The sequence below is a fragment of the Ranitomeya imitator genome, chromosome 4 (genome assembly GCF_032444005.1).
Source record: "Ranitomeya imitator isolate aRanImi1 chromosome 4, aRanImi1.pri, whole genome shotgun sequence".
NCBI classification, from domain to species: Eukaryota; Metazoa; Chordata; class Amphibia; order Anura; family Dendrobatidae; genus Ranitomeya; species Ranitomeya imitator.
In genome coordinates this window covers 11,553,368-11,567,778 of record NC_091285.1, presented here as the reverse complement: position 1 = coordinate 11,567,778, position 14,411 = coordinate 11,553,368, and the positions used below count along the sequence as shown (strand labels likewise).

At 44.5% G+C, this 14,411-nt stretch overlaps 1 protein-coding gene across 1 annotated transcript; it reads left to right on the top strand.

Moving 5' to 3' along the window:
• Positions 1-190: 190 nt before the first annotated feature.
• Positions 191-13,300, top strand: LOC138675060 (poly(3-hydroxybutyrate) depolymerase-like). Its single transcript, XM_069763019.1, has 10 exons — positions 191-386; positions 499-696; positions 2,744-2,835; positions 3,227-3,337; positions 3,456-3,488; positions 3,674-3,782; positions 4,126-4,168; positions 4,640-4,765; positions 12,600-12,625; positions 12,830-13,300. Exons 1-10 carry the CDS (start codon positions 323-325, stop codon positions 12,895-12,897), a joined length of 870 nt encoding a protein of 289 aa, XP_069619120.1. The 5' UTR covers positions 191-322; the 3' UTR covers positions 12,898-13,300.
• Positions 13,301-14,411: the final 1,111 nt, after the last annotated feature.

Sequence of the window (14,411 nt, the reverse complement as noted above, 5' to 3'; positions counted from 1 at the left end):
ACATTATATATATATATATATATATATATATATATATATATATATATATATATATATAATTTTTTTAGTATAATTACTTTCACATTTTTTTTTTTTTGATTCTGATCTGTATTTTTACATCATTTTACATTTTGTATGACTTTTTGATCTTTTTTTTACAACTATTGTACTGCTGTTTCGCCGTCCCGATTGTTCCTAGTTTCGGTAATGTAGACGGGTTTATTCTGATGATTTATTTTAGCCGCGTCTCTGTCTCGTGTCCGCAGGCTCCTACACCCTGGAAAGCTCCGTGTCTGTTTCGGGCATCTCCTCGGGGGCGTACATGGCCAACCAGTTCCACGTCTCACATTCTGGCAGAGTCGTGGGCGCCGGGATGTTTGCAGGAGGTAACGGGGATTTACGCCGCCGTCTTTCTATGTCGTCACATGACGCGTCCGCCGTTTTTATTGCTTTGTACATGGTTGCGTTGTTTTCCGTGAGCGCTGTGTTTTCTTACAGGTCCGTACTACTGCGCCATTGGGAACGCGCTGACCGCGACCAATGCGTGCATGAAGTATCCTTCCAGCATCAGCATGATCCCTCTAAAAGCGTACACCGAGACCTGCGCCAGCACGGGGTTAATAGATCCGCTATCAAATCTGGCCCGTGGCCGAGTGTTCATTTTCTCCGGAACTAAAGACTCCGTCCTCGTCCAGGGTGAGATCCGAACCCGTGATCTATGTTGGCACTTGTGCCGCTGTATCTAAGCCTATGATGTGGGATTCGTCTCCTGAGCTATGTACCTTATCCTATTATGTGTGATAGTGTCAGGATTAGATACCTAGCTCAGCAGACTGTATCACAAATGATAGATTAGATACCTAGCTCAGCAGACTGTATCACACATGATAGGATTAGATACACAGCTCAGCAGACTGTATCACACATGATAGGATTAGATACCTAGCTCAGCAGACTGTATCACACATGATAGGATTAGATGCCTAGCTCAGCAGACTGTATCACACATGATTGGATTAGATACCTAGCTCAGCAGACTGTATCACACATGATTGGATTAGATGCCTAGCTCAGCAGACTGTATCACACATGATAGGATTAGATACCTAGCTCAGCAGACTGTATCACACATGATGGGATTAGATGCCTAGCTCAGCAGACTGTATCACAGGATAGGATTAGATACCTAGCTCAGCAGACTGTATCACACATGATAGGATTAGATACCTAGCTCAGCAGACTGTATCACAGGATAGGATTAGATACCTAGCTCAGCAGACTGTATCACACATGATAGGATTAGATACCTAGCTCAGCAGACTGTATCACACATGATTGGATCAGATACCTAGCTCAGCAGACTGTATCACATGATAGGATTAGATGCCTAGCTCAGCAGACTGTATCACACATGATGGGATTAGATACCTAGCTCAGCAGACTGTATCACACATGATTGGATTAGATGCCTAGCTCAGCAGACTGTATCACACATGATAGGATTAGATGCCTAGCTCAGCAGACTGTATCACACATGATTGGATTAGATACCTAGCTCAGCAGACTGTATCACACATGATTGGATTAGATACCTAGCTCAGCAGACTGTATCACACATGATAGGATTAGATACCTAGCTCAGCAGACTGTATCACACATGATGGGATTAGATGCCTAGCTCAGCAGACTGTATCACAGGATAGGATTAGATGCCTAGCTCAGCAGACTGTATCACACATGATTGGATTAGATGCCTAGCTCAGCAGACTGTATCACACATGATAGGATTAGATGCCTAGCTCAGCAGACTGTATCACACATGATTGGATTAGATACCTAGCTCAGCAGACTGTATCACACATGATAGGATTAGATACCTAGCTCAGCAGACTGTATCACACATGATAGGATTAGATGCCTAGCTCAGCAGACTGTATCACACATGATGGGATTAGATACCTAGCTCAGCAGACTGTATCACACATGATAGGATTAGATACCTAGCTCAGCAGACTGTATCACACATGATAGGATTAGATACCTAGCTCAGCAGACTGTATCACACATGATTGGATCAGATACCTAGCTCAGCAGACTGTATCACATGATAGGATTAGATGCCTAGCTCAGCAGACTGTATCACACATGATGGGATTAGATGCCTAGCTCAGCAGACTGTATCACATGATAGGATTAGATGCCTAGCTCAGCAGACTGTATAACACATGATGGGATTAGATACACAGCTCAGCAGACTGTATCACACATGATGGGATTAGATACCTAGCTCAGCAGACTGTATCACACATGATGGGATTAGATACCTAGCTCAGCAGACTGTATCACACATGATGGGATTAGATACCTAGCTCAGCAGACTGTATCACACATGATTGGATTAGATACCTAGCTCAGCAGACTGTATCACACATGATTGGATTAGATACCTAGCTCAGCAGACTGTATCACACATGATTGGATTAGATACCTAGCTCAGCAGACTGTATCACGCAGGATTGGATTAGATACCTAGCTCAGCAGACTGTATCACACAGGAGAGTATTAGATACCTAGCTCAGCAGACTGAATCACACATGATTGGATTAGATACCTAGCTCAGCAATCATGTGTGATACAGTCTGCTGAGCTAGGTATCCAATCTTGTCCGGTGTGATACTTTTCGCATAATGTTTATTTTTTGTGTCAGTTTTGCAGTTTTTCATTCTATTCTTCACTCCTATAGGTGTGGCCAAAAAACTGGAGGATTATTACGCCGCGTATATCCCTTCCGGAGCCATTAAAACGGTGTATAATATTGCGGCAGAGCATTCCATGGTGAGCGCAGCTGTGTCCTCATGAGCGGTCCTTGCTACTTCCAGAGCTGCAATCGAAATTCTGCTGGCTGACCCTTTTAGAAAGAGTCTGTATCTGTTATCGTGTTATTTCGCAGCTTATCATTTGTGTAACTTTTTCCGTTATCTCCCACAATGCTCCAGTAAGCAGCAGAATTCCTCTTTTGGTTGTGACTGGTGTATAAGACATAAGACGACTCTAAATACATGGAAACGATCTGTGTAGCAAAGTTCCCAAGTTTTGTTTTCCTTAAACTCTTCCTTCCTGAGTTATTACCTTCATATATTCTCAGAAGCTCCGCCCCCGAGGAGCGGCATATTATTTAAATTGGTATTATTGTTGATTTGGTCGTTGACCACTGTTCCCTTGGCAGCCCACTGACAGCTATGGCGGAGCCTGCGGGTCCCTGAACAATGAGTATCTTAATAACTGCAACTATAACGGGGCCTATGAAGCTCTGAATCACATCCACGGGGGCCTACAGGTAAATATTCGTGGGTGGGGAGATAACAAATTTTTTTTTTTTAATTTTTCTTTTTTCTTTTTTCTTTTTTTTATCCTAGTCCTTTGAATGCTATTTATGTTGTTCTGCTTTTTCATAGAAACCAAGCAGCAGCGCTGGACAGTCAGGACAGGTAGGATTATGGGTATTTAAAGGGGAACTACAGCATAAATGTAAAATCCCTCCATTGTTTTCCAAGGAGGCCATGAGATCCATTAAGGGGCACTAAACCAGCTCCTCCATGTCTGTTGTCCCCCACCCAACCTGACTCTATAACGATGGAAAGCTTAATTCTATTCTCTGCTTTATTATTCTCAGCTAATCCTCTTTGACCAATCAGAATTCTTCAATTTGGCGCCTGCCATTACTTACGGGATGGACACCGCGGGCTACGTTTACGTCCCCACAGCTTGTAGTAATGGAGCAAGTAAGTGTCACGGTCAAGTAAATATTATTTTTTCTTAAAGGAGCGTCACCTTCACCTTTAAAGGGAATGTGCAAGATGAGAGAAACATGGCTTAGTTCTTTAAGAAAAAAAAAAAAAAGCGCCACCCTTGTTCATTGGTTGTTTCTGGTATTGCAGCTCAGTTCCATAGAAGTGAATGAGGCTTAGCTGCAAAACCAGAACCTATTCACCGATTTGGGGCTTTTTTTTACATTTCATAGAAGGCAGCCATGGCCGCCCCTTTAAGTGCTCGCTTATTCTTTTTTTCTAAGAAATTCTGTAGTTTTGCGAGTAGGAGACTTATTACAAACCTCATTCGTTGCAGGGTGCAGACTCCATATTGCGTTCCACGGCTGTCTTCAGGGCAGGTAATATCACCTCGCTAACTTTAAGGTGGGAAAGGTCCATTTGTACCATGTTTGTGCCCCCTTACGCACCAGAGCCCTGGTTAGCCTGCCCCCTCAGTAGACCCTCGCTCCATAGATGGTAATTCTAGAATAACTTGCTTGCTCTGGGGTTGCTATGGTAACATCACTAGGTGTCAATGTCATGTGACCTTTTCAGTGTCACAGGATTGGAGGTCACATGACAGGAGGTCCTTGTGCTATTGGCTCCTGTCCAGTCATTAGAGCATGAAAACAACAACGAGGAACCAACGAGCCCCTATAAGATGTTCCAATATTTAGGGGCAGTAGACAAAAGATCAGAATGTTCTTCCCCAAAGAAGATTGTTCCCTCTAATTTAATATCTGTGTTACAACCTACAACAAGGGTTATTAAGGTTTCGTCATTTAGATTTAGACTTTTGTCGATTTTTAAATTTCATTTTATTTTTGCAGGGAGAAAATTAGTGACAAGTTTGCCAGATTTGCCGGGTACAACCAGGTGGCCGATCTCAATAACTTCATCATCCTGTATCCTCAAGCCAGAACCATTGCGACCAACCCCAATGGATGCTGGGACTGGTAATTAATAAGATCAGTGTGTTAGACCTGGGGTACAACCACAAAAATAAGACCCTCGGCCCTTACAGGGCTTCTCAGTCTTTAGCATCAAGTGCTCTCTCCTGTTTGGGATAGAATTCATCCACAACATGCTTTCCTCCTTCTTTCCTTTACTTCCTCCTCGTCCTCCTCCTTTCCTTCTCCTCCTCCTCTTCCTCTTTCGCCCCTTCTCCTCCTTCCATTGGACTTCTCTTTATCTTCCTCAGCTTCCTTTTATCTTCATCTTGTTAATTTCTTACATCTTCTTTGTGTAGTTCTATATTTTTGTAGTTATCTCCCTTTCTTTGTCATTAACTTACTTTAACCCCTTCAAGACCCAGCCTATTTTGACCTTAAAGACCTTGCCGTTTTTTGCAATTCTGACCAGTGTCCCTTTATGAGGTAATAACTCAGGAACGCTTCAACGGATCCTAGCGGTTCTGAGATTGTTTTTTCGTGACATATTGGGCTTCATGTTAGTGGTAAATTTAGGTCAATAAATTATGCGTTTATTTGTGATAAACACGGAAATTTGGCGAAAATTTTGAAAATTTCGCAATTTTCACATTTTGAATTTTTATTCTGTTAAACCAGAGAGATATGTGACACAAAATAGTTAATAAATAACATTTCCCACATGTTTACTTTACATCAGCACAATTTTGGAAACAAAATTTTTTTTTGTTAGGAAGTTATAAGGGTTAAAATTTGACCAGCGATTTGTCATTTTTACAACGAAATTTACAAAACCATTTTTTTTAGGGACCACCTCACATTTGAAGTCAGTTTGAGGGGTCTATATGGCTGAAAATACCCAAAAGTGACACCATTCTAAAAACTGCACCCCTCAAGGTACTCAAAACCACATTCAAGAAGTTTATTAACCCTTCAGGTGCTTCACAGCAGCAGAAGCAACATGGAAGGAAAAAATGAACATTTAACTTTTTAGTCACAAAAATTATCTTTTAGCAACAATTTTTTTATTTTCCCAATGGTAAAAGGAGAAACTGAACCACGAAAGTTGTTGTCCAATTTGTCCTGAGTACGCTGATACCTCATATGTGGGGGTAAACCACTGTTTGGGCACACAGCAGGGCTTGGAAGGGAAGGAGCGCCATTTGACTTTTTGAATCAAAAATTGGCTCCACTCTTTAGCGGACACCATGTCACGTTTGGAGAGCCCCCGTGTGCCTAAAAATTGGAGCTCCCCCACAAATGACCCCATTTTGGAAACTAGACGCCCCAAGGAACTTATCTAGATGCATAGTGAGCACTTTGAACCCCCAGGTGCTTCACAAATTGATCCGTAAAAATGAAAAAGTACTTTTTTTTCACAAAAAAATTCTTTTAGCCTCAATTTTTTCATTTTCACATGGGCAACAGGATAAAATGGATCCTAAAATGTGTTGGGCAATTTCTCCTGAGTACACCAATACCTCACATGTGGGGGTAAACCACTGTTTGGGCACATGGTAAGGCTCGGAAGGGAAGGAGCGCCATTTGACTTTTTGAATGAAAAATTATTTCCATCGTTAGCGGACACCATGTCGCGTTTGGATAGCTCCTGTGTGCCTAAACATTGGCGCTCCCCCACAAGTGACCCCATTTTGGAAACTAGACCCCCCAAGGAACTTATTTAGATGCCTAGTGAGCACTTTAAACCCTCAGGTGCTTCACAAATTGATCTGTAAAAATGAAAAAGTACTTTTTTTTCACAAAAAAATTATTTTCGCCTCAATTTTTTCATTTTCACATGGGCAGTAGGATAAAATGGATCATAAAATTTGTTGGGCAATTTCTCCCGAGTACGCCGATACCTCATATGTGGGGGTAAACCACTGTTTGGGCACACGGCAGGGCTCGGAAGGGAAGGCGCGCCATTTGACTTTTTGAATGGAAAATTAGCTCCAATTGTTAGCGGACACCATGTCGCGTTTGGAGAGCCCCCTGTGTGCCTAAACATTGGAGCTCCCCCACAAGTGACCCCATTTTGGAAACTAGACCCCCCAAGGAACTTATCTAGATGCATATTGAGCACTTTAAACCCCCAGGTGCTTCACAGAAGTTTATAACGCAGAGCCATGAAAATAAAAAATAATTTTTCTTTCCTCAAAAATGATTTTTTAGCCTGGAATTTCCTATTTTGCCAAGGATAATGGGAGAAATTGGACCCCAAATATTGTTGTCCAGTTTGTCCTGAGTACGCTGATACCCCATATGTGGGGGTAAACCACTGTTTGGGCGCACGGCAGGGCTCGGAAGGGATGGCACGCCATTTGGCTTTTTAAATGGAAAATTAGCTCCAATCATTAGCGGACACCATGTCACGTTTGGAGAGCCCCTGTGTGCTTAAACATTGGAGATCCCCCAGAAATGACACCATTTTGGAAACTAGACCCCCAAAGGAACTAATCTAGATGTGTGGTGAGGACTTTGAACCCCCAAGTGCTTCACAGAAGTTTATAACGCAGAGCCATGAAAATAAAAAAAAAAATTATTTTCTCAAAAATGATCTTTTAGCCTGCAATTTTTTATTTTCCCAAGGGTAACAGGAGAAATTTGACCCCAAAAGTTGTTGTCCAGTTTCTCCTGAGTACGCTGATACCCCATATGTGGGGGTAAATCACTGTTTGGGCACATGCCGGGGCTCGGAAGTGAAGTAGTGACGTTTTGAAATGCAGACTTTGATGGAATGCTCTGTGGGCGTCACGTTGCGTTTGCAGAGCCCCTGATGTGGCTTAACAGTAGAAACCCCCCACAAGTGACCCCATTTTGGAAACTAGACCCCCAAAGGAACTTATCTAGATGTGTGGTGAGCACTTTGAACCCCCAAGTGCTTCATAGAAGTTTATAATGCAGAGCCGTGAAAATAATAAATACGTTTTCTTTCCTCAAAAATAATTATTTAGCCCAGAATTTTTTAATTTTCCCAAGGGTAACAGGAGAAATTTGACCCCAAAAGTTGTTGTCCAGTTTCTCCTGAGTACGGTGATACCCCATATGTGGGGGTAAACTACTGTTTGGGCACATGCCGGGGCTTGGAATTGAAGTAGTGACGTTTTGAAATGCAGACTTTGATGGAATGCTCTGCGGGCGTCACGTTGCGTTTGCAGAGCCCCTGATGTGCCTAAACAGTAGAAACCCCCCACAAGTGACCCCATTTTGGAAACTAGACCCTGAAAGGAACTTATCTAGATGTGTGGTGAGCACTTTGAACCCCCAAGTGCTTCATAGAAGTTTATAATGCAGAGCCGTGAAAATAATAAATACGTTTTCTTTCCTCAAAAATAATTATTTAGCCCAGAATTTTTTATTTTCCCAAGGGTTACAGGAGAAATTGGACCCCAAAAGTTGTTGTCCAGTTTCTCCTGAGTACGCTGATACCCCATATGTGGGGGTAAACCACTGTTTGGGCACACGTCGGGGCTCAGAAGGGAAGTAGTGACTTTTGAAATGCAGACTTTGATGGAATGGTCTGCGGGTGTCACGTTGCGTTTGCAGAGCCCCTGGTGTGCCTAAACAGTAGAGACCCCCCACAAGTGACCCCATTTTAGAAACTAGACCCCCCAAGGAACTTATCTAGATATGTGGTGAGCACTTTGAACCCCCAAGTGCTTCACAGACGTTTACAACGCAGAGCCGTGAAAATAAAAAATCATTTTTCTTTCCTCAAAAATTATGTTTTAGCAAGCATTTTTTTAGATTCACAAGGGTAACAGGAGAAATTGGACCCCAGTAATTGTTGCGCAGTTTGTCCTGAGTATGCTGGTACCCCATATGTGGGGGTAAACCACTGTTTGGGCACACGTCAGGGCTCGGAAGTGAGGGAGCACCATTTGACTTTTTGAATACGAGATTGGCTGGAATCAATGGTGGCGCCATGTTGCGTTTGGAGACCCCTGATGTGCCTAAACAGTGGTAACCCCTCAATTCTACCTCCAACACTAACCCCAACACACCCCTAACCCTAATCCCAACTGTAGCCATAACCCTAATCACAACCCTAACCGCAACACACCCCTAACCACAACACTAACCCCAACACACCCCTAACCACAACACTAACCCCAACACACCCCTAACCCTAACCACAACCCTAATTCCAACCCTAACCCTAAGGCTATGTGCCCACGTTGCGGATTCGTGTGAGATATTTCCGCACCATTTTTGAAAAATCTGCGGGTAAAAGGCACTGTGTTTTACCTGCGGATTTTCCGCGGATTTCCAGTGTTTTTTGTGCGGATTTCACCTGCGGATTCCTATTGAGGAACAGGTGTAAAACGCTGCGGAATCCGCACAAAGAATTGACATGCTGCGGAAAATACAACGCAGCGTTCCCACGCGGTATTTTCCGCACCATGGGCACAGCGGATTTGGTTTTTCATATGTTTACATGGTACTGTAAACCTGATGGAACACTGCTGCGGATCCGCAGCCAAATCCGCACCGTGTGCACATAGCCTAATTCTAAAGGTATGTGCACACGCTGCGGAAAACGCTGCGGATCCGCAGCAGTTTCCCATGAGTTTACAGTTCAATGTAAACCTATGGGAAACAAAAATCGCTGTACACATGCTGCGGAAAAACTGCACGGAAACGCAGCGGTTTACATTCCGCAGCATGTCACTTCTTTGTGCGGATTCCGCAGCGGTTTTACATCTGCTCCAATAGAAAATCGCAATTGTAAAACCGCAGTGAAATGCGCAGAAAAAAACGCGGTAAATCCGCCATAAATCCGCAGCGGTTTAGCACTGCGGATTTATCAAATCCGCAGCGGAAAAATCCGCAGAGGACCAGAATACGTGTGCACATTCCTAACCCTAGCCCTAACCCTACCCCTAACCCTACCCCTAACCCTACCCCTAACCCTACCCCTAACCCTACCCCTAGCCCTAACCCTACCCCTACCCCTAACCCTACCCCTAACCCTAACCCTACCCCTAACCCTAACCCTACCCCTAACCCTATTCTAACATTAGTGGAAAAAAAAAAATTTCTTTATTTTTTTATTGTCCCTACCTATGGGGGTGACAAAGGGGGGGGGTCATTTATTATTTTTTTTATTTTGATCACTGAGATAGATTATATCTCAGTGATCAAAATGCACTTTGGAACGAATCTGCCGGCCGGCAGATTCGGCGGGCGCACTGCGCATGCGCCCGCCATTTTGGAAGATGGCGGCGCCCGGGAGAAGACGGACGGGACCACGGCTGGATCGGTAAGTATGATAGGGTGGGGGGGGACCACGGGGGGGGGGGATCGGAGCACGGGGGGGGGGGATCGGAGCACGGGGGGGGGGAATCAAAGCGCGGGAGGGGTGGAACGGAGCGCGGGGGGCGTGGAACGGAGCACGGGGGGGCTGGAACGGAGCACGGGGGGGTGGAACGGAGCACGGGGGGGGTGGATCGGAGTGCAGGGGGGGTGATTGGAGCACGGGGGGGTGATTGGAGCACGGGGGGAGCGGAGCACAGGGCGGAGGGGAGCCGGAGCAGTGTACCGGCCAGATCGGGGGGGTGGGGGGGCGATCGGAGGGGTGGGGTGGGGGCACACTAGTATTTCCAGCCATGGCCGATGATATTTCAGCATCGGCCATGGCTGGATTGTAATATTTCACCCGTTATAATGGGTGAAATATTACAAATCGCTCTGATTGGCAGTTTCACTTTCAACAGCCAATCAGAGCGATCGTAGCCACGAGGGGGTGAAGCCACCCCCCCTGGGCTAAACTACCACTCCCCCTGTCCCTGCAGATCGGGTGAAATGGGAGTTAACCCTTTCACCCGATCTGCAGGGACGCGATCTTTCCATGACGCCGCATAGGCGTCATGGGTCGGAATGGCACCGACTTTCATGACGCCTACGTGGCGTCAAAGGTCGGGAAGGGGTTAATTTCTGCCACGTTTTTCTTAAGGTACCGTCACATTTAGCGACGCTGCAGCGATCCAGACAATGATCCCGATCGCTGCAGCGTCGCTGGAGAGCGGTCTCCTGGTAACCAGGGTAAACATCGGGTTACTAAGCACAGGGCCGCGCTTAGTAACCCGATGTTTACCCCGGTTACCAGCGTAAAAGTAAAAAAAAAACAAACGCTACATACTTACCTTCCGCTGTCTGTCCTCCAGCGCTGTGCTTCTCTGCACTAAGCGCCGGCCGGAAAGCAGAGCAGTGACGTCACCGCTGTGCTCTGCTTTCCGGCTGGCCGGCGCTTACCGTGCAGAGAAGCACAGCGCTGGAGGACAGACAGCGGAAGGTAAGTATGTAGTGTTTGGTTTTTTTTTTTACTTTTACGCTGGTAACCAGGGTAAACATCGGGTTACTAAGCGCTGCCCTGCGCTTAGTAACCCGATGTTTACCCTGGTTACCAGTGAAGACATCGCTGATTCAGCGATGTCTTCGGGAGATCCAGCGACGAAATAAAGTTCTGGACTTTCTGCACCGACCAACGATGGCACAGCAGGATCCTGATCGCTGCTGTGTGTCAAACTGAACGATATCGCTAGCCAGGTCACTGCAACGTCACGGATCGCTAGCGATATCGTTCAGTGTGAAGGTACCTTTAGTCTTTGTCACCCTCATCCCGTTATTCATGATCTCATTATTCTTCCCCTATATCTTTTTTTTTTTTTTTTCAGCTTGTCCTTCTTTCTATCTTGTTTCTATTGTATGTCTCAATTACTTCTCTATCTATGCCTGATCTTATTCTTTGACTTCGTTCTCCAATATTCTCTCTCTCTCGCCTCGCTCTTCCTCCTCGCCTCTTGCTTTCTTCCCTCTTCCTCGCCTCTCTCTTCCTCGCCTCTCTCTTCCTCGCCTCTCTCTTCCTCGCCTCCCTCTTCCTCGCCTCCCTCTTGCTCGCCTCCCTCTTGCTCGCCTCCCTCTTGCTCGCCTCTCTCTTCCTCGCCTCTCTCTTCCTCGCCTCCCTCTTGCTCGCCTCCCTCTTGCTCGCCTCCCTCTTCCTCGCCTCTCTCTTCCTCGCCTCCCTCTTGCTCGCCTCCCTCTTGCTCGCCTCCCTCTTGCTCGCCTCCCTCTTGCTCGCCTCCCTCTTCCACGCCTCCCTCTTGCTCGCCTCCCTCTTCCTCGCCTCTCTGTTCCTCGCCTCCCTCTTGCTCGCCTCCCTCTTGCTCGCCTCCCTCTTGCTCGCCTCCCTCTTGCTCGCCTCCCTCTTGCTCGCCTCCCTCTTCCACGCCTCCCTCTTGCTCGCCTCCCTCTTCCTCGCCTCCCTCTTCCTCGCCTCCCTCTTCCTCGCCTCCCTCTTCCTCGCCTCCCTCTTGCTCGCCTCTCTTCCTCGCCTCTCTCTTCCTCGCCTCCCTCTTGCTCGCCTCCCTCTTGCTCGCCTCCCTCTTGCTCGCCTCCCTCTTGCTCGCCTCCCTCTTGCTCGCCTCCCTCTTGCTCGCCTCCCTCTTGCTCGCCTCCCTCTTCCTCGCCTCTCTGTTCCTCGCCTCCCTCTTGCTCGCCTCCCTCTTGCTCGCCTCCCTCTTGCTCGCCTCCCTCTTGCTCGCCTCCCTCTTCCACGCCTCCCTCTTGCTCGCCTCCCTCTTCCACACTTTTTTCTCTGCCTTCCTACCTTCCTCTTCTTCACTGCTAATTTCATGGTGTTGGCTTCTTTCTTTGTGTTTCTTCCCCTTGTTCTCTTCTTCATCTTTGTGTTCTTCCATATTTCTAGGAATCCTCTTCCTCTTTATCTTCATCGTCCTGTTTATTTTTTTACCATTTCTGTCCTCCGATACATCACATAGACCCGTGTGCAGTTTTGCTTTGGATCTTTGGATATTTGTGGCTCTAGTAGTTTTCCAGACTTTTTTGTTTTTCCTTTTAGGTGGGGCTACACTGGCTTGGTCTATGGTAAGAATCTATTAGGGAGAATATGAGAAATCGCTGTTTGATGAGTAAGGGGCCAACTGTCCATCATTTGCCCCATCCGAGCCTTGTGGCCGCCATTGAGCTGATTATCCCAAATTTGAGGGATCGCTGTGAAAGATACAAAAGCCAAATACATCAGTATTTTATTTCTCTTACACAATTTTCTATGTTCTTCTTCTCTCCTAGCCACTAAGAATTCCTTCCAGGTGACGGGGGTGCAGAGAATGATGCTGAGAACTATGGGGCAATATTAAAGGATCGCCGTCGTTACTACCCCCATTACAGAGAAGACCCCCGGCCAAGATACCATGTCATCTGATCATAATAAATCCGTAGTTTCACATTAAGGTCATTTTATTATATTGGTGAATCGCTCATCTGTCCATTCCTCCCAACGGAGACAAAGCTTCTGGTTTCAAGAAACTTTTGTAACTTTATCAAATTTTTTTACATTTTTTTAACAATTTTTTTTTCTTTTAATTTTCTTTGGTTTCCTTCATTATCTCTGTAAATTTATGGGTGAATTTTCCTGTAATAATGTTTACTGCATATTCTTCATCCACAACCCTCCTACGTCTGTAATAAGGAGCTTGGATCTTAATTTTACGCACTTTACTTAACATTGCACATTGCAAAATAAAAATCTTCAAATTCTAATTTATTCCGAGTTATTCATAAAATGGAAGCAACAACAAGATTTGTGTCACCTTATTGTAAATGTTATATTCCTGCACATAGGGGCAGTATTATAGCAGTTATATTCCTATACATAGGGGGCAGTATTATAGTAGTTATATTCCTATACATAGGGGGCAGTATTATAGTAGTTATATTCTTGTATATAGGAGCAGTATTATAGTAGTTATATTCTTGTACATAGGGGCAGTATTATAGTAGTTATATTGTTGTACATAGGGGCAGTATTATAGTAGTTATATTCTTGTACATAGGGGCAGTATTATAGTAGTTATATTCTTGTATATAGGAGCAGTATTATAGTAGTTATATTCTTGTACATAGGGGCAGTATTATAGTAGTTATATTCTTGTACATGGGGCAGTATTATAGTAGTTATATTCCTATACATAGGGGACAATATTATAGTAGTTATATTCTTGTACATAGGGGCGGTATTATAGTAGTTATATTCTTGTACATAGGAGCGGTATTATAGTAGTTATATTCTGTACATAGGGGGCAGTATTATAGTAGTTATATTTTGTACATAGGAGCAGTATTATAGTAGTTATATTCTTGTACATAGGGGGCAGTATTATAGTAGTTATATTCTTGTACATGGGGCAGTATTATAGTAGTTATATTCCTGTACATAGGAGCAGTATTATAGTAGTTATATTCTTGTACATAGGGGCAGTATTATAGTAATTATATTCTTGTACATAGGAGGCAGTATTATAGTAGTAATATTCTTGTACATAGGAGCAGTATTATAGTAGTTATATTCTTGTACATAGGGGCAGTATTATAGTAGTTATATTCTTGTAAATAGGGGCAGTATTATAGTAGTTATATTCTTGTATGTAGGGGCAGTATTATAGTAGTTATATTCTTGTACGTAGGGGCAGTATTATAGTAGTTATATTCTTGTACGTAGAGGCAGTATTGTAGTACTTATATTCTTGTACACGGGCAGTATTATAGTAGTTATATTCTTGTATATAGGGGCAGTATTATAGTAGTTATATTCTTGTACATAGGGGAAGTATTATAGTAGTTATATTCTTGTACATAGGAGCAGTATTATAGT

Bases quoted from the DNA above. Each gene is read 5' to 3' on its own strand.
- LOC138675060 (XM_069763019.1), top strand. From the start codon at position 323: ATGGCCAACCAGTTCCACGTCTCACATTCTGGCAGAGTCGTGGGCGCC. The intron at 387-498 runs GTAACGGGGATT...GTTTTCTTACAG, and splicing joins CGCCGGGATGTTTGCAGGAG to GTCCGTACTACTGCGCCATT. The intron at 3,338-3,455 runs GTAAATATTCGT...GCTTTTTCATAG, and splicing joins ACATCCACGGGGGCCTACAG to AAACCAAGCAGCAGCGCTGG.